Genomic DNA, 22,416 nt, shown 5'->3' on the forward strand with positions numbered 1-22,416 from the left:
TGGGGACTTTGGGCCTCAATCCAGCACATTGAGAAAAGCAATAGCACCAGAACTGAATTAAATCAAATTAAACACAGATTGAGAGATTGCCTGTAGAAGGTGTGCTAGTGTGACCAGTAAGCAACACAACCCACTATAGCATTGCTCAGATGTGCTATAACACCTCCTGGACCCCCTCGAAGTGATGAGCTTCAAAGAAGAAACTCACACTTCAGCCGTGATGCAGCTCAAGTTGCCCTGTTCTTCATTCCTCTCTGTTCACACAGAGCTGCGACAGACCGGATTATCCCAGGGAGTGTGCCCATCATCCAAGTGCTGCCTAGCCACCAGCTGACTGTTGGTGAGTGGAAATAGAGGGTGGGAAGTCAGTTGGCTCTGTGTTTATATTTTTGAGAACGGCACTTGTGACCATCCCTTGCCTGTGTTCCTGTAGCCACCTCCCCACCGCTCCCATGCCATCCAGGCCTTGCCCTCACCAACCCTTCAGGTTTCTACTACAAGGATGTGTGGGTTTCCTTGGGATGTTCTAGCCGGACCTTCCCTACTTCTGGCTTGGCACTCGGCTGCTTGCGAGGCAAGATAGTCCATATGATTGGAGACTCCACACTACGCCAGTGGTGGGAATTCCTGCTGGCCTTCATTCCATGTAAGTCACTGTCTGGATGTGGAAAGGGCATTGTTTTGGGGGAGAGGTGTCCTGGTGTGGGGATAGATGTATAAGAAAGGTACGGTTGAGCTTCAGAACCAGAATGAAGGAAACAGAGGTTGGTGTGGGAAGTGGTAAGAATTGTGTTGGCTGGGATGGTTGGCTTTGGCAGAGAACTAAGAATGAATGTTTGGGCTAGGAGAACAGTGAGGGAAGCTACTCCCTCACTGTTGCACATGTGTAAGGGTATGCAAATCATGGATAAGAGCACATGAGAACCTTTGAAGGATGACTGGAGTGTGGAGCTGTCCATTTGGGACTCTAACTCCTGAGTCTCTCACACACTCTGTCTTTCTTTTTCTCTGTATAGCAGTCAAGCACATAGACCTTCATGTGACCTATAGGTCTGGCCCGCTGCTGGCCGTGGAGCCAGCACAGGGCCTTGTGCTGAGGTGGCGTTCCCATGGCGTTCCACTGCGCACTGGGAAATCCAAGATGGCTGACATACACTACTTGGCCAATGAACTGAATGCACTTGGTGGGGGCCCGGACATGGTGGTAGTTTTCACGCTCTGGGCCCATTTCACCACCTTCCCAGTGGATGTATATGTGCGGCGGGTGCACGGCATTCGGCAGGCTGTGGCTCAGCTCCTGGCCCGCAGCCCCCAGACCACCGTTGTCATCAAGTCAGCCAACACAGGATACAAGTCTGTCTATGGCAGTGACTGGCTCTCCCTGCAGCTGGACAACATCCTTCGTGCCATGTTTGCAGGCATGAAAGTGGCCATTGTTGATGCCTGGGCCATGACCTCCTGCCACTACCTGCCTGAAGATATTCATCCTGGCAAGGTCGTTGTGCAGAATGAGGTCAACTCCTTCCTCTCCTATGTCTGCCCAGGAAAGTGACTCAGAATGGAGCAGACCTGGCACTCTATTTCTGCAGAGCACATGGAAAAACTTCCACAAGGAAGAGGGGATCTCTAGAGAGTTTCCAATGAGGGTGGGACACCCTTTTGTCATTCTTCAAATCCCGCAGACCTTTCTGTCTCTCTGAAGATATGGAGGAAGATGATGGCTTTCTTATGAAAGAACTTGCCAAGACCTGTTTTGGGTGGGTGGGAATTTTACAGCATGGAATAATAGGACGTGATCATCTGGGGCTTCTTCCTGCAGAAAAAGGGCTGCTGCTTAAGGTGAGATGAAATGGGTCCATCCTTCTCTGAGATGAATCTACAGGGCTGTGTCCCTCTACTGGACCACATTTGCACTTGAGACCTTCACTGTTGATGGGAATGAGGCCCAGCCCAAACTGTGTTCTTATGTGAGAAGGCTTGTGTGGCAGCCAGGGGTGGAGGAAGGGTGTGTGGTGATGGCGGACCATCCTAGGTGTCTTCGCTGTGGGGGGTGACATTTGGCGCGCCGCCCGCCCGCGACTCCCAAGCCTAACCCAAAACATTGGGGAAGTGAGAGAGCTGCACTGCTTTGCTGGGGTCATTCCCCCCCTTCATTTTGACAGCTGGGGGAGGCTTGGGAGTCGCAGGCACGCGGTGCACCAAATGTGCACCTGAGCAGCTATCCCATGCCTGGGAGGGCACCCTCTGTGCCCTGCCCCCCTCGGGAGTGCACCCGCCCTGGGCAGCGTGGGCATATGCTTTGCTGCTGGTGGCAGCAGCAGCAGCACTGTAATGGACTGGAGAGCCCAACAGCTGCCTCTGCCAGGGAAGCTCAGTTACACAAAGGGTTTGGACAGCCTCCCCCTTGCAAGCTGGTTTCCCTAGTGGGAGCAGCAGCAGCTCTGTAATGAATCACCACCAGGTAAGCCTGCCAATGCATGAGCTCAAGGGTGTGGGGAAACTGCCAGCCGCCTCCTCACACTTGCAAACATGCTTAGCTGACTGTGGTGCTGTAATTGTCCAGCGAGCTCAGTGCCCACTTGTCTGCCTGGTCCCTTACAATGCTGTCATTGCTGCTAGGCACCTTAGCATGTGCAAGGGGGTGGCTAGAGCACTTTCTCCAGCGGGGGGGGGGGGGCAGCTGCAGTGAGCACTGAATGGGGGCAGTGACAGGAAGTCAATTCTGGCAAAACAGAAATCACACACACCCAAGGGCAAACTTAGGGGCTGCTTAGGTTGACCCCTGCCAACGGTGCAGAATACCTAGGAGCCCACCCTTCTATCGGCACACTTCACAAGCCACTTCTGGTAGAGTGCTAAAGGAGATGAAAATAAGCTTCTTGAGTTTCCGGTCCATGGTCTCTCCTGGCTTTGGATGCACTGATACAGCTCCTTGCCAAGAGTTCAAGAGAACCCAGGTATGTCTCAATTGTTTCTATGTGTAATCAGAAGCATGTCCGGTCAAGTTCAGTTGGACATTCCTCCAGCTTAGAGGGCTATAGGATTGTAGCCTGAAACAGCTCCAGAGATTTGTTCTTCCACCCTCCAATAAGCACTGTGTTTGAACGTAAGAGGAAAGCCCTGGTGGCTACTTACCTGACTTTGTTAGTATTGACTAGGGAACATGAATGTAGGGGAGACTTCAGGTTTGCATCCATAACATGCAGTAATTGCTCACTACAGATGAAGTGTGCTAAATTTTGTTGTGTCAGCACTACAGAGTATACGTGTTTACACATACAGGCACATACGGGCACAGCATTCAAGCACACATACACCAAAGCAAAGTTTCTCATTGTGTGAAATGTAAATCATTTGCCTACAATTTGAAAGTGCCTTCTGTTGAACACAAAAGCATTTGATTATCTAGCTTTTATTTTTTTAATGTGGCCATGATTCTAATGTTGTATGTGTGTATTGAGTGTTTTACATAGAAAATGGAATTGAAGTAATAAATATTATTTGTTCATTATTTTGCTTTTGAGCTCATACTTAATTTGTTCACTTTGCCATGGTGGATTGTAACAATAAACTTGGAGCAAAAACCATTTAGAATGTACATTACGAGAATACAGTACTACTGGAGACTAGTAATAGCTGTCTCCTGACAGGCAGGCTCCCAGGTTTGCAAAAGAGCAGCTTCTGTCTCCAAAAAGTAAACCATGGTGCAAAGGCAAGAGAGGGGACATACTGCTGAATTGAAAGAGGTAGTGTGTTTTGTGGGGGCAGGGAAGCACTCTCTCACCACCACAGTACATTCTCTTCATCCAAAGAAACATTTCAGTCCATCAAAGCAGAACTGGAGAGGAGTGGCCTGAGTCCCGACAGGCTGGGAGGGCTGCATGTGGTCCCTGAGACTGATATTTCCTATCAGTGCTTTAACCCATTGTTTCCCAATCGGGGACCATATGGTCCCCTGCCCCCCCCCCCCAGGATATTCCAAGGAGGCCATAGGTGAAAATTGCATAAATGGGGGGGGTCACGGCACAAGACTAGGGGCCACAGAAGCAGTGGCGTAGCGTGGGGGTGCAGGGGGGGCCGGCCGCACCGGGCGCAACATCTGGGGGTTAAGGTTAGGGGGCACAAATCCACGGGTTAGGGGGCGCAAATTACTTGCCTTGCCCCGGGTGCTGACAACCCACGCTACGCCACAACACAGAAGGAAGTGAGAAGTGAAGAAAACAGAGAAGTGACTGAGAAAAGAAAACAGAAAAGTGAAGAAAATAGAAAACAGAGAAATGACCGAGCTTCCCAGTGGATGGATTGCCATGCACACTCTGCGGCAATGTCGCTTCCGCTTCTCCCTCCAACTTTCGCACCCCACCGCTGCACGCACCAAGATGTCCGCATCTTGTATGTCATGGTGCATGGCTGCAGCAGCATTAGTATGAGGGGCTGCTGTTTCTTTGTGCAAGCATTACTACGAAAGGAGGTATGTTGCTGCATGCATGCAAGAGTTACACAGCCTAACGCGGAATCTTGTTAACATAAGAGGTGATCTTCGGTTATCTCTCACAGCAACACAACCGGATATTTTAAAAAGCTTGTTTCTGGTCATCAAGTGCAAGGGTCACATTGATCAAGAAATACTTAAAGTATAAATTGCTATGTAATTGTATTTTGTATAAATTATAACAATTATAAATAAAACATGTTCTACTTACAAACAAAACATTTAAATAGCTACCTTTTTACTGGTAAGACGGGGAGCGGGGGCACAAGAAGGAAACAAAGTCGGAAGGGGGCCACAGAAAAAGGTTGAGAAACACTGCTCTAACCCACCCCCCTAAACAAATGGCAATTCCTGGCCGGGCATTTTGTGGTTCACCTCAGATAGCAGAGTGTCTTGGGCTGAGCCTGTCCCCTTGCTTCATGAATTGTTTGGCATGAAGGGGAGATTCTCAGTCCTTATAAGCCATGGGCATAGCTGGGGGGGCAGCTGCCCCCCTAAATCAATACAAATCTGAGGTTCTGGCCCCCCTAGCAAAAGCCTGCCCCGCCAACAAAAATCCTGGCTACGCCCATGTTATGAGCCCTGTGAGTAGCCTGGCTGCAGCAGATTCACTTAATGTCCCAGATAAGCCTTAGTAGCTGTGCCTCCAGGAGGCTTAGTTCACTGACTTCCTCCCCTGCCCTGCTCTTGTGTGTTTTGCCCCACAGATTGAAGTACCTGTTTTGTATATCTATTTACGGGAAAGTCATGCAAGAGGGAGGAAGCAAAGACAGATAGGACAGATGCCAAAGGCTTCTTGGGGTGTCAGACCAGCTCCTCTTCTCTGTCTTGGACTAATATTCACAGCAAGGGTGAGTCCAGGAAGTCAGTTATAAATCTACCTCAATGAATTCATGTGCTGTCTATAGATCTTTGAAAAAAGAAACAAAGAAAGAACTGATATGTTATAATTTATGATAAATTTTGAAGGCAAATGTTGGGTTCTTTCAGGAGCATAGGGAGCTTTCCCAATTCAATAATTTCTGGATAAATTTCCTGCCCACTGGCCCTGGATTCAGATCCTGGGGGGTGGGGGTGTCCTTTCCTTGGGCAAGTGGTTGAGATGAATGGTTTTTTGAGTTCCCTTCCCCTGTAGAAATCCAGCTTTTTCAGCAGCATTACAGCCCTTTCTCAGAGAACAGGTTTTCAAACAGTCTTTTGCTTTTGAAGAGTTAATTCCTGGTTGTTTGGGTGGCTCCCTTTATCAGGAAATAAACATAAATTCACTAAAGGCTTGACTTATAGGGGGCAGAAGAGAACTTGCAATTTTTGTTTAATCCACCTCTCCCTGGTAGTCCTTCGACTGGGGCTTTTAGGGTCTCCCAAAGGAGGCAGAAATTTCTTCATCCAATTCCTTTGGGGCCAATGTGCTTGCTGCAGAATTCTTGTCTGATTCTGAATCTTGTTGCTCTTTCCCTTCTCTTTCCCTTGCTCCTCACCCCCAATCTCTCTCTACTTCCTCTCCTCTCATGTCTCTCTAACTTGTTGAAGACTTGCAGACCTTGTTGCCAAGGGGGACAAAAATGGGAAGCAACCCCCTGCATCCTTAAAACTGTTGTTTTCTTGGGACAAAATTGCCATGGGAAAATGACCTGCAACAGATACACATACTACTTAATGACACAGCTAACACTTATGCAGGTTGTGTGTGTGTGTGTGTGTGTGTGTGTGTGTGTGTGTGTGTGTGTGTATGTTTTTGCTAATCTTCTCCGGGACCAGAGAGCTACAAGACTTGCTTCTCTTCTGCCTCCTCACCCCTGTCTGGAGCTGGACCTTCCCTTCCCTTCCTGCTGGCTCTTGCTAGCTTCTTCTCAGCGGATGCCATTCCTCATAAATTATTACTGCCTGTGGCGCTTCTTTCTTTTCAAAGGGTTTGTCCACACTTCTGCTTGTCCCATGCCTCAAAAAGTGGGGGGATACTTTCTGGAACTCCTGAGAGCTGGATGTAAAGGAGAACTTATTTCATAGCTGCCTCAGCATAGTCCCCCCGCAATACCCTTGAAGATTCATGAGTCCAACTCCCCCAAGAGCAGGGTGTGGAAGCCTTGGCTTTACCTGTCTATCTACAATTCTTCAACCTCATTGCTCTCTCTTTGGCGAGGCTGTGGCTGGGAGCCTCCTTTTCTATTGCCTTGTGGGGTTTGGACAATGAATCAGCAAAGTGAGGTGTTCTGTAAACCTTCCTTCCCCAAGCTTGCTAAACCCAAATGACTTAGATAAGATGCAATTAAGAACAAAGGGAGGCATGGTGGGGTGAGGTGAGGTAGGCTGCTTAATTCTTTGCTCTCCACTCATTTTCCCCCAGCTCAGATTATCCTCTCCTGGCTGATTTTTTTCTCACAGGCGAAGGTGCATTGGGTGTACGTGTGTTGATGGGCGATGGGTGGCACAATGCTGGGGCCCCTCTGAAGTCTGGAACCAGCCCTTCCTCACCCAGACCGATTTTGGTTTTAAAAGGTAAAGGCACCCCTGACCTTAGGTCCAGTCACGGACGACTCTGGGGTTGGGGAGCTCATCTCGCTCTGTAGGCCAAGGGAGCTGGCATTTGTCCGCAGACAGCTTCCGCGTCATGTGGCCAGCATGACTAAGCCGCTTCTGGTGAACCAGAGCAGCACACGGAAACGCCGTTTACCTTCCCGCCGGAGCGGTAGCTATTTATCTACTTGCACTTGACGTGCTTTTGAACTGCTAGGTTGGTAGGAGCAGGAACCGAGCAACAAGGGCTCACCCCCGTTGTGGGGATTCAAACTGCCAACTTCTGATCGGCAAGCCCTAGGCTCTGTGGTTTAGACCACAGTGCCACCTGTGTCCCTGATTTTGGTTTTAATAGCCCACAAAACCTGGGAGGAAATAATTGTGGCGCTATCTGCACGACCTTCTTGACCAGCAGCCCAGCTCTATTCTTTTTTCCCCTGTGTTACACCTAGCTGATCAGATGATTTTCATTTGACTGCCATTCCACACATATCACACCCTAAACAAATACCTAAACAAATATCTAAACCATTCTTCAGTAGCTTTTGTTTGAACCTCCCTGAGGCTGCTGGAGTTGCTTGGATGGAAGCCAGAATAATAGGTTGGCATGGGTGTGGGTGTGAGGCCCTGATCCCCCTTAATCTGCACCTTCAATCTGTCAGTTCTGAACAATTAAATTTTTACTCTAATCATTTTTATTGGACTTTGCCATTAGCCTTTAGAACACACCACAAAGCCTAACTTATAAAGCCTGGAGGTTATTAAATAAAATTCAGAGTAAAATGTTATTAGACCTGTACAAATAACCTGCTGCACTATTCAAAACCTTTATCTGCTGTTTTCTTAGCTGCCAGTGCTATTTTAAAAAGGCCACTCTGTGGGTGGATAGAAAGCAAGTAATATCAATTATAGCTATATTTTCCTTCTCAGCCCACCATGCAGTGGGCATTGCATCTCATTGTGAGCTAAAACATCCACATAGCCAACCCAGCAAATACAGCACCAACAGGTTACAGGGAATCTGCCAGTATCTTCCATCCAGGTTTGCAACCTGCATAACGAGGGAAGAGGCAAAACAACTCAAAGCAAATCTTGGGACTGGGGTCTCTCCCAGGTGCAGCCATCTGTGTGACCAGCACATCCAACTGAGGCTTTTTTATCGGCTGTAAAACACATATGGAGAAGCGCTAGGTCATGAGAGATATAGATCACACCCACACTATGTATTTAAAATACTCTTATACCACTTTAAGAGTCATGGCTTTGGATTTGTAAAAATTAAGCTGTGAGCCCAAGACTAGACCAAAGCTCATGGATTCGGCCCCTTGAGGTTATCACTGGCTCAGGTGTCATGATTAGCATGTAATCGGCATTTAGTGAGAGCCTATACAGTTGCTTCTTTATTTCTACTCCAATAATATCTGGAGCCTCTCAAATTGCTAAAGTTTCTAACACCAAAATAAAAGTGGACAAAGGGCAGCCTTGTTTTACTCCCAACCAAACACAGATGTTAACTCTAAATTATTGATTCTGATCATAGCCATAGCTTCTGAATTTTTTTTCTTCCAAATTTAGGGCAAAATTGCAACATTTTCAATAGTACCAACAAGTAATCCCACTCGAAACAGTCAAAGGCCTTCAAAATACTCATGATTGTAAGAGGGGATGCTGAACCCCTACAGAATTCTATAACACTTAATGATATTAGAATTGGATCTGTGATATTTCTGCAGGAAACAAAATCAGTTTGAGGGCAACTAATTTATGAAGGAAGTGTTTGATTCTATTGACAAATATAAAGGTAAACATTTTGTAGTCTTGATTGATAAGGAAGATTGGACAGAATGATTCTAACCTTGAATAGTCTTTAAAAGGATTTTGATATGGTCCAAATTTTAGTATCAAGTTTTAAGATAAAGATGCACCATGTTAAAGATAATTAAAATGGCCACGCTATATAAGGAAGAAGTTGATAATAGGATCATAAAATTGTAGAGTTGGAAGGGACCATGAGGGTCATCTAATCCAAACCTCTGCAATGCAGGAACCTGTTGCCCAATGTGAGACTCAAACCCTGAGATTAAGCCTTTTGTGCTTTACTGACTGAGCTAACACAGCATCATCCAATCTTTAAAGTTTTTACAGAACCCAGATGTGAAACTTTCTAGGCCCAGTACTTTGTTAAATTTTAAATTCTTAAGGACAATTTCAATTTCAATCCTAATGAGGGATTCTCTATCATCATTTGAAACTAAAGAAATGTTTAGTATGTTTAGACACTATATTAGTGTCTTTTAGATGCATAGAGGTATATATAGAAGAGTAATAAGGAGCAAGTTCTTGACAAATATTCTCAGGTGAAAAGATTTTGGTTCCATCTTGTTTCAAGATGCATTGAACAATAGATTTATTTTTCTGTTTTTCACAACTCTTCACTAACACTCTAGAGTTCTTACCACCAGTGTTCCTCTCTTTCTAACCCTCTTGCAATGAACAGACAACACACTGTTAAGTACGTTTAAAATTATTCACTTACAAAATGTTCCAAAGATCCCAGTCATATATTTATCCAAGCAGCACCAAGGAGAACACAGACAGAATACTCTTGAGTAGAAGATACAGAAAGATAGTTTCAAAGGCATGCTCTAAACTTGCAGCTTGTTTTGACGCATCTTCCTTGGTCAGTTACAGGATGCAGAGAAAGAAAGGGAACAGAAAGAAACAGCTTCACTTCCTCCCTCATCAGAGAAGAGTGGGCGTGACCTAGATGAGTCTAGGAATCTAGCTCTATTGTCTTAACCCCTTCATGCACTAACTAGCACTCATGCATAGTTATGTGTGGCTGCAATTTCCCACAGCCTGAACCATAATAGATAGGCTGGAAGGGCTGCATCTGGCCCCTGAGACTACTTCCTATCCATCCTCTAACCCAGCCCTCTTAACAAGCCACAATTCCTGGCCCCAATTGGGTGGGCACATTTTCTTGTTCACCTCAGGCAGCAAAGTCTCTGGAACTGACCCCATCTTCCCTACTTCATGACTCTTTGGGCAGGAAGGAGAGATTCTGAGTCCTTACGAGCCCTGTGAGTAGCCTTGCTGCAACAGATTCACTTCATGGGCCAGCAGAGCCTCAATAGCTGTGCTTCTAGGAGGCATAATCCACTGACTTCCTCTGCTGTCCTCATCTTGTATATTTTGCCTCATAGCGGTGTTCACTTTCAAGGTGAGAATGCAATTTTGCTCATAAAATGTGTATTTTATTATCTTGGTCAACAGGGAAAGTCATATAGGAAGGAGAAAGAAAAGGCAGGTGGGGTGGATGGTGATGGCTCCTTGTGGTCTCAGACGAGCTCCACTTTTCTGTCTTGGACTAATATTCACAGCAGGGGTGAGTACAGAGGGTCAGTTATAAATCTACCTCGGTGAGTAAAGTGTTCTCCAAAGATTCTCTTTTGTAAAAAAGAAGAAAGAAATTGAATATGAGAGTTCAGAATTTTAGATAAATTTTGAGAGGAAATGTTCTTTCAGGGGGGTTATTTTTGTGCAGTTCCGTGCTTGTGACCGATCACAGTATTTTTCCTGTGCCCATTCTCCCCTATGAAGTGTGTGTGTGTTTAGGAGAAATGGGATTTATTATTAGACATGTGAGTGAAAGGCATGTAGGTGAAGAGCAATGGTAGGGCTGAGATGTTTTCAGTGCTCCGACAGGGTGAGCCAATAGTTGGGCGTTACAGTTGTGGGGCCTGTCCCTCATTGTCCATTAGCCATTTCTTGCCTTCTGGTGTGGGTCATATGTGCAATTGGGGTCCCTTCTTGAAAGTCTCAACAAGAGCCGGGAACATAGAACCATAGAATTGTAGAGTTGGGAGAGACAACAAGGATAATCCAGCCCCAACCCCTGCAGTGCAGAAATCGTGCATCCAATCTGGGGCTCAGACACACAGCCCTGACCTTAAGAGACTCATGCTTTATCAACTGGGCTATTGCATGAGGGACTCTCCATTCCTGTTCACTGCTTTGGAACTTAGAAAAACACCCTGTATGACTTGTAGATAACTTATCATCATCATCATCAAAATTTGTATACCGTCCCTCATCCATAGATCTCAGGGCAGTTCACAAAACAAAATTACAATATAAAACCCACAAACAAACTCATATAGGTTTTCCCAAAGAAAGCAGGAATCCCATCCAGCCTCACAACCACAACCTCTCCAGGGACTGTCTATTACACATTTATGCTGGTGGCTGTGGCAGGTGTTTTGCTGGCAAATTGTCACCGCACAGAAGGGTGCCCTGTCTTGAAATATGAAGTGGATCTTTTCCCAATACTAAAACTATTCTATTGCTTTGATATTTGGTCATCCCTGTCCCCATTTCATACTTTCATTAGTAACTATGAGTGGAGGCCAATGATATTACTATGATATTGTATTTAAGTAATACAGTATTAGGCACGCTTGGCAGATTCAGACTTTTTAGTTTTCTTTACTACATAGAACAGAAACGTGCTAAATTAGACAACTCTCCAAGGCATTAGATTTCCACCCCCACCCCTGCCTGTGAAAGTGAAACACTTTATGATGCAAATTACCCAAATTGGCATACAGTAGGGGGACTTCCCAGTTCAAAAATTTCTGGAGGAAATTCCTGCAGCACTGTTCCTGACTTCAGATCATGCCTGAGACAGGGGTGCCATCTTGACCTCAGGATTGTGGGTGTGCATGTGACGTTGCACGCCCGGCAACAACTCTTCTTCCTCCTCCTATCTGCAGCCAGGGCGGAGCTGAACTGCTTCTCTCTCGAAGGCTGTGGCATTGTCACCTGCTGGCTTTTTTGACTGACTTTGTGGGCGCCCAGTCCTATGGTCTGAGGTGTGTGGGGTCCTTTCTTTGGGCAAGTGGCTGGACTGGGTGGTCTTCTGAAGTCCCTTCCCCTATAGAAATGGAGCTTTCCCAGCAGCATTACTACCAGGCTCCTAACCTGCTGAAGAGTTGTAGACTTATTGCTAAAGCCCCCAATATTCTTTTTTGGGTATGCTTTAAATATATGACTGGGTGCCGGGCAGAATAAAATATTGGAATGGGGGCCAAGTAAGCCCCACCAAAAATAATTGCTCACAAGAGGTGTCACACACACTACTTGAATGGTAATGTCCATCAACATTGTGGGGTCCTGGCTCTCTCAAATATTTTATTGGGGGAGCTGAAGGGACCTCGGCTCCGCGGAGTTGGCTCTCACAGGCGCAGATGTGGCCATAGTCCTTGTATTCCCCCCCAAGCCTCACCCCATTTCTTTTTTATTATTATTATTTTGACTCCCCAGATGATCTACCGATTCCTATCCTTTGACCACTTCCGAGACAAACTCGTGCCTCCTTCCCCTGTGGGTGCCAAGCCAGGCCCAACTCCTTTAACAGAGTCTCCAGAACTGCAGGCGCTGCTCCAGCTGATCCATTGGCCAGCTCCACCTGAGGATGCTGCAGCCTTTGCTTCCTCCACCAGTGCTGAGAAGAGCCACTACTGGCTCTTGCAGTCCCAGAGCAACTACACAGTGGGTAACATGCTCCTGGTGTCGCTGGAGGCAAGGGACCAGAGTGGGCAGCCAAAGCACTACGGCGGAGACTTCTTGAGGGCCAAATTGCATTCCCCAGAGCTGAAGGCGAGCGTGGCAGGGACAGTGGAGGACCACAAGAATGGCACCTACACACTTACTTTCCCGCTTCTGTGGGCAGGTGCGGCGCAGGTGTCTGTGCGTCTCATCCACTCCAGTGAGACTGTGGCCCTCCTTTGGCGCATCCGTGACTCCCACCCCTCCACAGTCACCTTCAGGGGCTACTTTGTGGACCCAGGCCAGGGGAGCAAAGAAGATGTGACTGAATGCAACGTGCATCCAGTCTCAGGCCCAACCTGCCAGTACGTGGATCCTGGCACTGGGGAGCACTGGTTTTGTGCCAGGCCCCAGCATCACTCCTGCAATGACCTTGTGTACCACTCTGCTGGGATCTACAAAAATGTGCTCTCCTCAGCAGAGAAAGTCTTCCTTAGTGGGTGAGTGCTTTGGAGATGGCTAGGAATGGGGAAGGTAAGCTTATGGCGTGGTGATAGCGATGCAACGCCAGGATTTCTTATGGGAACCATAGGATTTTTTCTAGGGCCTTCCTGGAAGTACATATTCTAGAAGTAGCTTTCACACCATGTAGGGAACCTTTGGCATTCCAGCTGTTGCTAAACTACAATTCCTAGCATTCCCAGGAAGACATACATCACTATTATTCGCATGCTGGCACTCCTTAGTGCAAAAAGTAACCAAATGTAAGTGATGTTCATGAAACCATTTCATTGAATAATATTCCATGACATTAAACAACGCTCTTCTAATGCATAATAGGATCTAACAGCAGAATACAAAGTAATTACAAAAAGAGCAAAAATAACGCAGCACCAAAATCAAATCTTGGCCCCAACAGAAGCCCTTAAACACCACCATACTCCACATCACATTTGTGGAAATTATTGTCTGGGGACTTTGGGCCTCAATCCAGCACATTGAGAAAAGCAATAGCACCAGAACTGAATTAAATTGAATTAAACACAGATTGAGAGATTGCCTGTAGAAGGTGTGCTAGTGTGACCAGTAAGCAACACAACCCACTATAGCATTGCTCAGATGTGCTATAATACCTCCTGGTCTCCCTCAAAGTGATGAACTTCAAAGAAGAGACTCACACTTCAGCCGTGATGCAGCTCAAGTTGCCCTGTTCTTCATTCCTCTCTGTTCACACAGAGCTGCGACAGACCGGATTATTCCAGGGAGTGTGCCCATCATCCAAGTGCTGCCTAGCCACCAGCTGGCTGCTGGTGAGTGGAAATAGAGGGTGGGAAGTCAATTGGCTCTGTGTTTATATTTTTGAGAATGGCATTGTGACCATCCCTTGCCTGTGTTCCTTTAGCCACCTCCCCACCGCTCCCATGCCATCCAGGACTTGCCCTCACCAACCCTTCAGGTTTCTACTACAAGGATGTGTGGGTTTCCTTGGGATGTTCTAGCCAGACCTTCTCTACTTCTGACTTGGCACTCAGCTGCTTGCGAAGCAAGATAGTCCATATGATTGGAGACTCCACACTACACCAGTGGTGGGAATTCCTGCTGGCCTTCATTCCATGTAAGTCACTATCTGGATGTGGAAAGGGCATTGTCTGGGGGGGACAGGTGTCCTGGTGTGGGGATCGATGTATAAGAAAGGTATGGTTGAGTATGCAAATCATGGATCAGAGCACATGAGAACCTTTGAAGGATGACTGGAGTGTGGAGCTGTCCATTTGGGACTCTAACTCTTGAGTCTCTCACACACTCTGTCTTTCTCTTTCTCTGTGTAGCAGTCAAGCGCATAGACCTTCACGTGACCTATCAGTCTGGCCCACTGCTAGCTGTGGAGCCAGCACAGGGCCTTGTGCTGAGGTGGCGTGCCCACGGCATTCTGCTACGCACCACAAAGTCCAAGATGGCTGACATGCACTACTTGGCCAATGAGCTGTATGCACTTGGTGGGGGCCTGGACATGGTGGTAGTTTTCACGCTGGGGGCCCATTTCACCACCTTGCCCGTGGATGTATATGTGCGGCGGGTGCATGGCATTCGGCAGGCTGTGGCTCAGCTCCTGGCCCGCAGCCCCCAGACCACCGTTGTCATCCCCTTCATGCACCAACTAGCACTCATGCATAGTTATGTTTGGCTGCAATTTCCCACAGCCTGAGCCCTGATAGAGAGGCTGGGAGGGCTGCATTTGGTTCCCGAGGCTACTCCCTAACCATCCTCTAATCCAGCCCTCTTAACAAACCACAATTCTTGCCCCTGGGGGGTGGGGGCCACAGCGCATTTTCTTGTTCACTTCAGGTAGCAAAGTCTCTTGAGCTGACCCCATCTCCCATTCTTAGTGAATTTTTTGGCAGGAAGGAGATGTTCTGAGTCCTTACGAGCCCTGTGAGTAACCTTGCTGCAACAGATTCACTTCGTGGGCCCGCAGAGCCTCAATAGATGTGCCTCAAGGAGACATAATCAACTGACTTCCTCTGCTGCCCTGCTGTGTTGTACTTTGCCTCATAGGTGTGCTTACTTTCTAGGTGAAAGTCCAATTTTGCTAATACCATGTATCTTTTGTTATCTTGTTCAACAGGGAAAATCATACAGGAAGGAGAAAGGAAAGGCAGGTGGGGCGGATGGTGATGGCTCCTTGTGGTCTCAGACCAGCTCCACTTCTCTGTCTTGGACTAATATTCACAGTGGGGGTGAGTTCACGGGGTCATTTATAAATCTACCTCTGTGAGTAAAGTGTTCTCCAAAGATTCTCTTTTTAAAAAAAGAAAGAAAGAAATTGAACGAGAGTTTAGAATTTTAGATAATAAATTTTGAGTGGAAATGTTCTTTCAGGGGGGTTATTTTTGTGCAGTTCCGTGCTTGTGACCGATCACAGTATTTTTCCTGTGCCCATTCTCCCCTATGAAGTGTGTGTGTGTTTAGGAGAAATGGGATTTATTATTAGACATGCAATTGGGGTCCCTTCTTGAAAGTCTTAACAAGAGCCGGGAACATAGAAGCATAGAATTGTAGAGTTGGGAGAGACAACAAGGATAATCCAGCCCCAACCCCTGCAGTGCAGAAATCGTGCATCCAATCTGGGGCTCAGACACACAGCCCTGACCTTAAGAGACTCATGCTTTATCAACTGGGCTATTGCATGAGGGACTCTCCATTCCTGTTCACTGCTTTGGAACTTAGAAAAACACCCTATATGACTTGTACATAACTTATCATCATCATCAAAATTTGTATACCGTCCCTCATCCATAGATCTCAGGGCAGTTCACAAAACAAAATTACAATATAAAACCCACAAACAAACTCATATAGGTTTTCCCAAAGAAAGCAGGAATCCCATCCAGCCTCACAACCACAACCTCTCCAGGGACTGCCTATTACACATTTATGCTGGTGGTTGTGGCAGGTGTTTTGCTGGCAAATTGTCACCGCACAGAAGGGTGCCCTGTCTTGAAATATGAAGTGGATCTTTTCCCGATACTAAAACTATTCTATTGCTTTGATATTTGGTCATCCCTGTCCCCATTTCATACTTTCATTAGTAACTATGAGTGGAGGCCAATGATATTACTATGATATTGTATTTAAGTAATACAGTATTAGGCACGCTTGGCAGATTCAGACTTTTTAGTTTTCTTTACTACATAGAACAGAAACGTGCTAAATTAGACAACTCTCCAAGGCATTAGATTTCCACCCCCACCCCTGCCTGTGAAAGTGAAACACTTTATGATGCAAATTACCCAAATTGGCATACAGTAGGGGGACTTCCCAGTTCAAAAATTTCTGGAGGAAATTCCTGCAGCACTGTTCCTGACTTCAGATCATGCCTGAGACAGGGGTGCCATCTTGACCTCAGGATTGTGGGTGTGCATGTGACGTTGCACGCCCGGCAACAACTCTTCTTCTTCCTCCTATCTGTAGCCAGGGCGGAGCTGAACTGCTTCTCTCTCGAAGGCTGTGGCATTGTCACCTGCTGGCTTTTTTGACTGACTTTGTGGGCGCCCAGTCCTATGGTCTGAGGTGTGTGGGGTCCTTTCTTTGGGCAAGTGGCTGGACTGGGTGGTCTTCTGAAGTCCCTTCCCCTATAGAAATGGAGCTTTCCCAGCAGCATTACTACCAGGCTCCTAACCTGCTGAAGAGTTGTAGACTTATTGCTAAAGCCCCCAATATTCTTTTTTGGGTATGCTTTAAATATATGGCGTAGACTGGGTGCCGGGCAGAATAAAATATTGGAATGGGGGCCAAGTAAGCCCCACCAAAAATAATTGCTCACAAGATGTGTCACACACACTACTTGAATGGTAATGTCCATCAACATTGTGGGGTCCTGGCTCTCTCAAATATTTTATTGGGGGGGCTGAAGGGACCTCGGCTCCGCGGAGTTGGCTCTCACAGGCGCAGATGTGGCCATAGTCCTTGTATTCCCCCCCAAGCCTCACCCCATTTCTTTTTTATTATTATTATTTTGACTCCCCAGATGATCTACCGATTCCTATCCTTTGACCACTTCAGAGACAAACTCGTGCCTCCTTCCCCTGTGGGTGCCAAGTCACTCCCGGATCCCTTTATGGAGTCTCCAGAACTGCAGGCGCTGCTCCAGCTGATCCATTGGCCAGCTCCAGCTGAGGATGCTGTAGCCTTTGCTTCCTCCACCAGTGCTGAGAAGAGCCACTACCGACTCTTGCAGTCCCAGAGCAACTACACAGTGGGTAACATGCTACTGGTGTCGCTGGAGGCCCGGGACCAGAGTGGGCAGCCTAAGCACTATGGCGGAGACTTCTTGAGGGCCAAATTGCATTCCCTAGAGCTGAAGGCGAGCGTGGCAGGGACAGTGGAGGACCACAAGAATGGCACCTACACACTTATTTTCCCGCTTCTGTGGGCAGGTGCGGCGCAGGTGTCTGTGCGTCTCATCCACTCCAGTGAGACTGTGTCCCTCCTTCGGCGCATCCGTGACTCCCACCCCTCCACAGTCGCCTTCTGGGGCTACTTTGTGGACCCAGGCCAGGGGAGCAAAGAAGAAGTGACTGAATGCAACGTGCATCCAGTCTCAGGCCCAACCTGCCAGTACGTGGATCCTGGCACTGGGGAGCACTGGTTTTGTGCCAGGCCTCAGCATCACGCCTGCAATGACCTTGTGTACCACTCTGCTGGGATCTACAAAAATGTGCTCACCTCAGCAGAGAAAGTCTTCCTTAGTGGGTGAGTGCTTTGGAGATGGCTAGGAATGGGGAAGGTAAGCTTATGGCGTGGTGATAGCGATGCAATGCCAGGATTTCTTATTGGAACCATGGGATATTTTCTAGGGCCTTCCTGGAAGTACATATTCTAGAAGTAGCTTTCACACCATGTAGGGAACCTTTGGCATTCCACCTGTTGCTAAACTACAATTCCTAGCATTCCCAGGAAGACATACATCACTATCATTCGCATGCTGGCACTCCTTAGTGCAACATATAACCAAATGTAAGTGATGGTCATGAAACCATTTCATTGAATAATATTCCATGATATCAAACAACCCTCTTCTAATGCATAATAGGATCTAACAGCAGAATACAAAGTAATTACAAAAAGAGCAAAAATAACGCAGCATCAAAATCAAATCTTGGCCCCAACAGAAGCCCTTAAACACCACCATACTCCACATCACATTTGTGGGAAATGTTGTCTAGGGACTTTGGGCCCAAATCCAACACACTGAGAAAAGCAATAGCACCAGAACTGAATTAAATCAAATTAAACACAGATTGAGAGATTGCCTGTAGAAGGTGTGCTAGTGTGACCAGTAAGCAACACAACCCACTGTAGCATTGCTCAGATGTGCTATAACACCTCCTGGACTCCCTCAAAGTGATGAGCTTCAAAGAAGAAACTCACACTTCAGCAGTGATGCAGCTCAAGTTGCCCTGTTCTTCATTCCTCTCTGTTCACACAGAGCTGCGACAGACCGGATCATTCCAGGGAGTGTGCCCATCATCCAAGTGCTGCCTAGCCACCAGCTGGCTGTTGGTGAGTGGAAATAGATGGTGGGAAGTCAGTTGGCTCTGTGTTTATATTTTTGAGAATGGCATTGTGACCATCCCTTGCCTTGTGTTCCTGTAGCCACCTCCCCACCGCTCCCATGCCATCCAGGCCTTGCCCTCACCAACCCTTCAGGTTTCTACTACAAGGATGTGTGGGTTTCCTTGGGATGTTCTAGCCGGATCTTCCCTACTTCTGACTTGGCACTCGGCTGCTTGCGAGGCAAGATAGTCCATATGATTGGAGACTCCACACTACGCCAGTGGTGGGAATTCCTGCTGGCCTTCATTCCATGTAAGTCACTATCTGGATGTGGAAAGGGCATTGTCTGGGAGGACACGTGTCCTGGTGTGGGAATAGATGTATAAGAAAGGTACGGTTGAGTATGCAAATCATGGATCAGAGCACATGAGAACCTTTGATGGATGACTGGAGTGTGGAGCTGTCCATTTGGGACTCTAACTCTTGAGTCTCTCACGCACTCTGTCTTTCTCTTTCTCTGTGCAGCAGTCAAGCAGATAGACCTTCACGTGACCTATCAGTCTGGCCCACTGCTGGCTGTGGAGCCAGCACAGGGCCTTGTGCTGATGTGGCGTGCCCACGGCATTCCGCTGCGCACCACAAAGTCCAAGATGGCTGACATGCACTACTTGGCCAATGAGCTGGATGCACTTGGTGGGGGCCCGGACATGGTGGTAGTTTTCACGCTCTGGGCCCATTTCACCACCTTCCCAGTGGATGTATATGTGCGGCGGGTGCATGGCATTCGGCAGGCTGTGGCTCAGCTCCTGGCCCGCAGCCCCCAGACCACCGTTGTCATCAAGTCAGCCAACACAGGATACAAGTCTGTCTATGGCAGTGACTGGCTCTCCCTGCAGCTGGACAACATCCTTCGTGCCATGTTTGCTGGCATGAAAGTGGCCATTGTTGATGCCTGGGCCATGACCTCCTGCCACTACCTGCCTGATAACATCCATCCTGGCAGGGTCATTGTCCAGAATGAGGTCAATGCCTTCCTCTCCTATGTCTGTCCAGGGAAGTGACTCAGAATGGAGAAGTCTTGGTACAGCAGAAATAGAGCACATGGAAAATTCCACAATGATGAGGGATAATAATAATAATAATAATAATAATAATAATAATAATAATAATAATAATAGTCGTTAATTTATTTATTTGTTTATACCCAGCCACTCTGGTTTCCCCGTCCACTCTGGGTGGCTTCCAACTGAATATTAAAAACAATACAGCGTCAGACATTAAAAACTTCCCTAAACAGGGCCGCCTTCAGTTGTCTTTTAAAAGTAAAATAGTTGTTTATTGCCTTGACGTCTGCTGGGAGGGCGTTCCACAGGGCAGGTGCCACTACCGAGAAGGCCCTCCTGAGAGCACCTTGACATGTTCAGGGGGGAGTTTGGTGGCGAGAGCAACTTCTCAGCAACCAAGTTGCAGTGGGTGTCAGATGGGAACATACAAGGTGTGGTGCTGCTGACCACAACTCCGGAAGAGTCAACTCCGGAAGAACAAGGAAATCACACACAGCACAATCCCTTCTATGTGTACTCAGAAGCAGCACTTTGAATTGGGCCCGGAAACTAATCGTAGCCAATGCAGTTGGACTGGTGCTCAGACCGTCTTGCTCCGGTGAGCAACCTGACTGCTGAATTCTGCACCAGCTGAAGTTTCCAAACCATCTTCAAAGGCAGCCCTACATATAATGCATTGCAGTAATCTAACCTTGAATATGAGGGAACAAGACAAAATTGAACTACAAAACAACACTGGCCTGATGATAAAATTAGTGGGTCTATACAAACCAAAAAGCAATATTGATTATTAACGGCATTACCACAGAAAATACAGAGATTAGAAAAGGTACATGGCAAGGCTGCCCCTTGTCACCCCTGTTGTTCATTATGGTGCTAGAAATCTTAATGGAAAAATTAAGAGAAGAAGAAAAAATAAAAGGAATTAAACTAGGAGAAAAAACATATAAGGTAAGAACATATGCGGATGATCTGATAATAATAACTGAAACCCCAAAGATAGTATCCTCACAGCAAAAGAATTAATCAATGAACTTGGCAAACAAGCAGGATTTAGATCAAACTATTTAAAAAAACTAATTTGTTGGTTAAGAACATGAGCTTAGAGGAGAAGAAAGATTTATAAGATAGCATGGATCTAGAGATCAAGAACAAAGTAAAATACCTAGGAATTTGGTTATCTGCTAAATGCATAGACTTGTATCAAGAAAACTATACAAAATCATGGAATGAAATTAAGAAAAATTTGGAGCAAACTTCACCTCTTCCTTTGAGATAGGATATCAGCAGTTAAGGTGAATGTTCTACCAAAAATGATATTTTTATCTCAAACCATTCCCATTTTAAAGGTAAAGGGACCCCTGACCATTAGGTCCAGAGTGGCCGACTCTGGGGTTGTGGCGCTCATCTCGCTTTATTGGCCAAGGGAGCTGGCGTACAGCTTCCTGGTCATGTGGCCAGCATGACTAAGCCACTTCTGAATTTTAATTGCAATGTATTGGAAAAATGAAACTATACCTACAAAATCAGAATGGCAAGTTAAACTATTAGAATATCTGTGAACGGCAAAAATGACAGGGAGGGTAAGAGGGTATTCAATGCAAAAAAGTAAATCAAGAATGGATTATATTCAAGGAATATCTGAAAAATTACTCTGATAGCAAAAACCTCCTGGCAGATCTTGAATGAGTCTTGCAATGTACAGATAATATATGTAAATTTAATGTTTCTATTTAATTTTAATTTTTCTTTTTGATTTCTTTATCAAAAGGTTTTATGAAAATAATATAATAATATGACACTGTGTAAAAATATAAGAAGTGTAATTTAGCTTTTTAGAGAACATTCAGAAGTCTACTTTAGGTCTTTTTAAAATTTCTTGTATTCTTTTTAATTTTTTGTTATATGGGATGAGATATAAATTGTAATACAGTATATTGTTGTATAATTTTGTGAAATGTTTAATAAAGATTTCATATATCGATATATCTGTATCTGTATCTATATATATCTCTAGGAATTTGGATATCAGATAAAAATATTAATTTGTTCAAAGAGAATTACACCACGGTATGGAAAAAGACTAAAAGGAATTTGGAAATCTGGGACAGACTAAAATTATCATTCTGGGGAAGGATTTCCATAATAAAAATGAGTATGTTGCAAAAAATACTATTTCTGTTCCAAGCCATCCCAGTAATTGGGGGATCAGGACACTTTAAGATCTGGCAGAAAGACATTTTACAGTTTATTTGGCAGGGGAAAAGGCATAGAATTAATTTCAAGCTATTAGCTGATATTAAAGAAAGAGGCAGTTTCACGCTGCCAAATTTGGAATTGTATTACGAAGCTGCATTCCTTTCTTGGATCAAAGAATGGATAATTTTGAAAAATACAGATCTGCTAGACTTAGAAGATTTAAACAACAGATTCGGGTGGCATGCATACCTATACTATGGTGAGGTGAGAGTTCACAGAGAGTTCATGAATCATGTGGTAAGAAGATCGTGATATTCAGTATGGGCAAAATATAAGGACATTTTGGAACAGAAAATACGCTGGTGGTTGTCGCCATTGGAGGCTATGACAATTAAAAAAGATAAATATGGAGCATGACTGGGGAACCTATAAAGATTTACTGATTGAAGAAGGTAACCAATTAAAACTTAATAACTTTGAGGAAATTAGAGGCAGATTGATAGGCTGGTTACAGTACCACCAATTACATGAGGCTTTTAG

At 45.9% G+C, this 22,416-nt stretch overlaps 3 protein-coding genes and 1 pseudogene across 6 annotated transcripts in view; all 4 read left to right on the forward strand.

Annotated features, from left to right (window-relative positions):
- LOC308593773 (NXPE family member 3-like) overlaps nt 1–2,064 on the forward strand; it is a 71,709-nt gene extending 69,645 nt beyond the window's left edge. Inside the window, exon 7 of one of the 2 annotated variants that reach the window (XM_081206438.1) lies at nt 1,683–2,064. The gene's annotated coding sequence lies outside the window, so the exon portion shown is untranslated. Of the gene's footprint in view, nt 1–1,016; nt 1,106–1,682 lie in introns of those variants that run through there. The other variant, XM_081206437.1, reaches the window with a different exon arrangement.
- On the forward strand, nt 596–21,597 carry LOC308593770 (NXPE family member 3-like). Of its 2 annotated transcripts, none has more exons than XM_081206431.1 (6): nt 596–646; nt 15,183–15,294; nt 17,085–17,809; nt 18,546–18,619; nt 18,713–18,925; nt 19,139–21,597. In XM_081206431.1, coding segments are annotated over exons 1-6 (1,662 nt in total). In that variant the 5' UTR covers nt 596–644; the 3' UTR covers nt 19,675–21,597. The 2 variants fall into 2 exon arrangements, with proteins under 2 accessions (XP_081062557.1, XP_081062556.1); XM_081206430.1 differs by lacking the exon at nt 596–646 and adding an exon at nt 14,086–14,171.
- LOC308593881 (NXPE family member 3 pseudogene) lies at nt 722–1,687 on the forward strand (annotated as a pseudogene). The gene has a single exon. The product of its transcript is annotated as an NXPE family member 3 pseudogene (transcript).
- LOC308593857 (NXPE family member 3-like) lies at nt 5,240–13,995 on the forward strand. Its single transcript, XM_081206624.1, has 4 exons — nt 5,240–5,343; nt 10,283–10,394; nt 12,332–13,866; nt 13,959–13,995. The coding sequence occupies exons 2-3, from the start codon at nt 10,326–10,328 to the stop codon at nt 13,058–13,060; spliced, it is 798 nt and encodes a 265-aa protein (XP_081062750.1). The 5' UTR covers nt 5,240–5,343; nt 10,283–10,325; the 3' UTR covers nt 13,061–13,866; nt 13,959–13,995.
- Nucleotides 21,598–22,416: the final 819 nt, after the last annotated feature.

The sequence above is a fragment of the Podarcis bocagei genome (genome assembly GCF_964188305.1).
Source record: "Podarcis bocagei genome assembly, chromosome: 8".
NCBI lineage: Eukaryota > Metazoa > Chordata > Lepidosauria > Squamata > Lacertidae > Podarcis > Podarcis bocagei.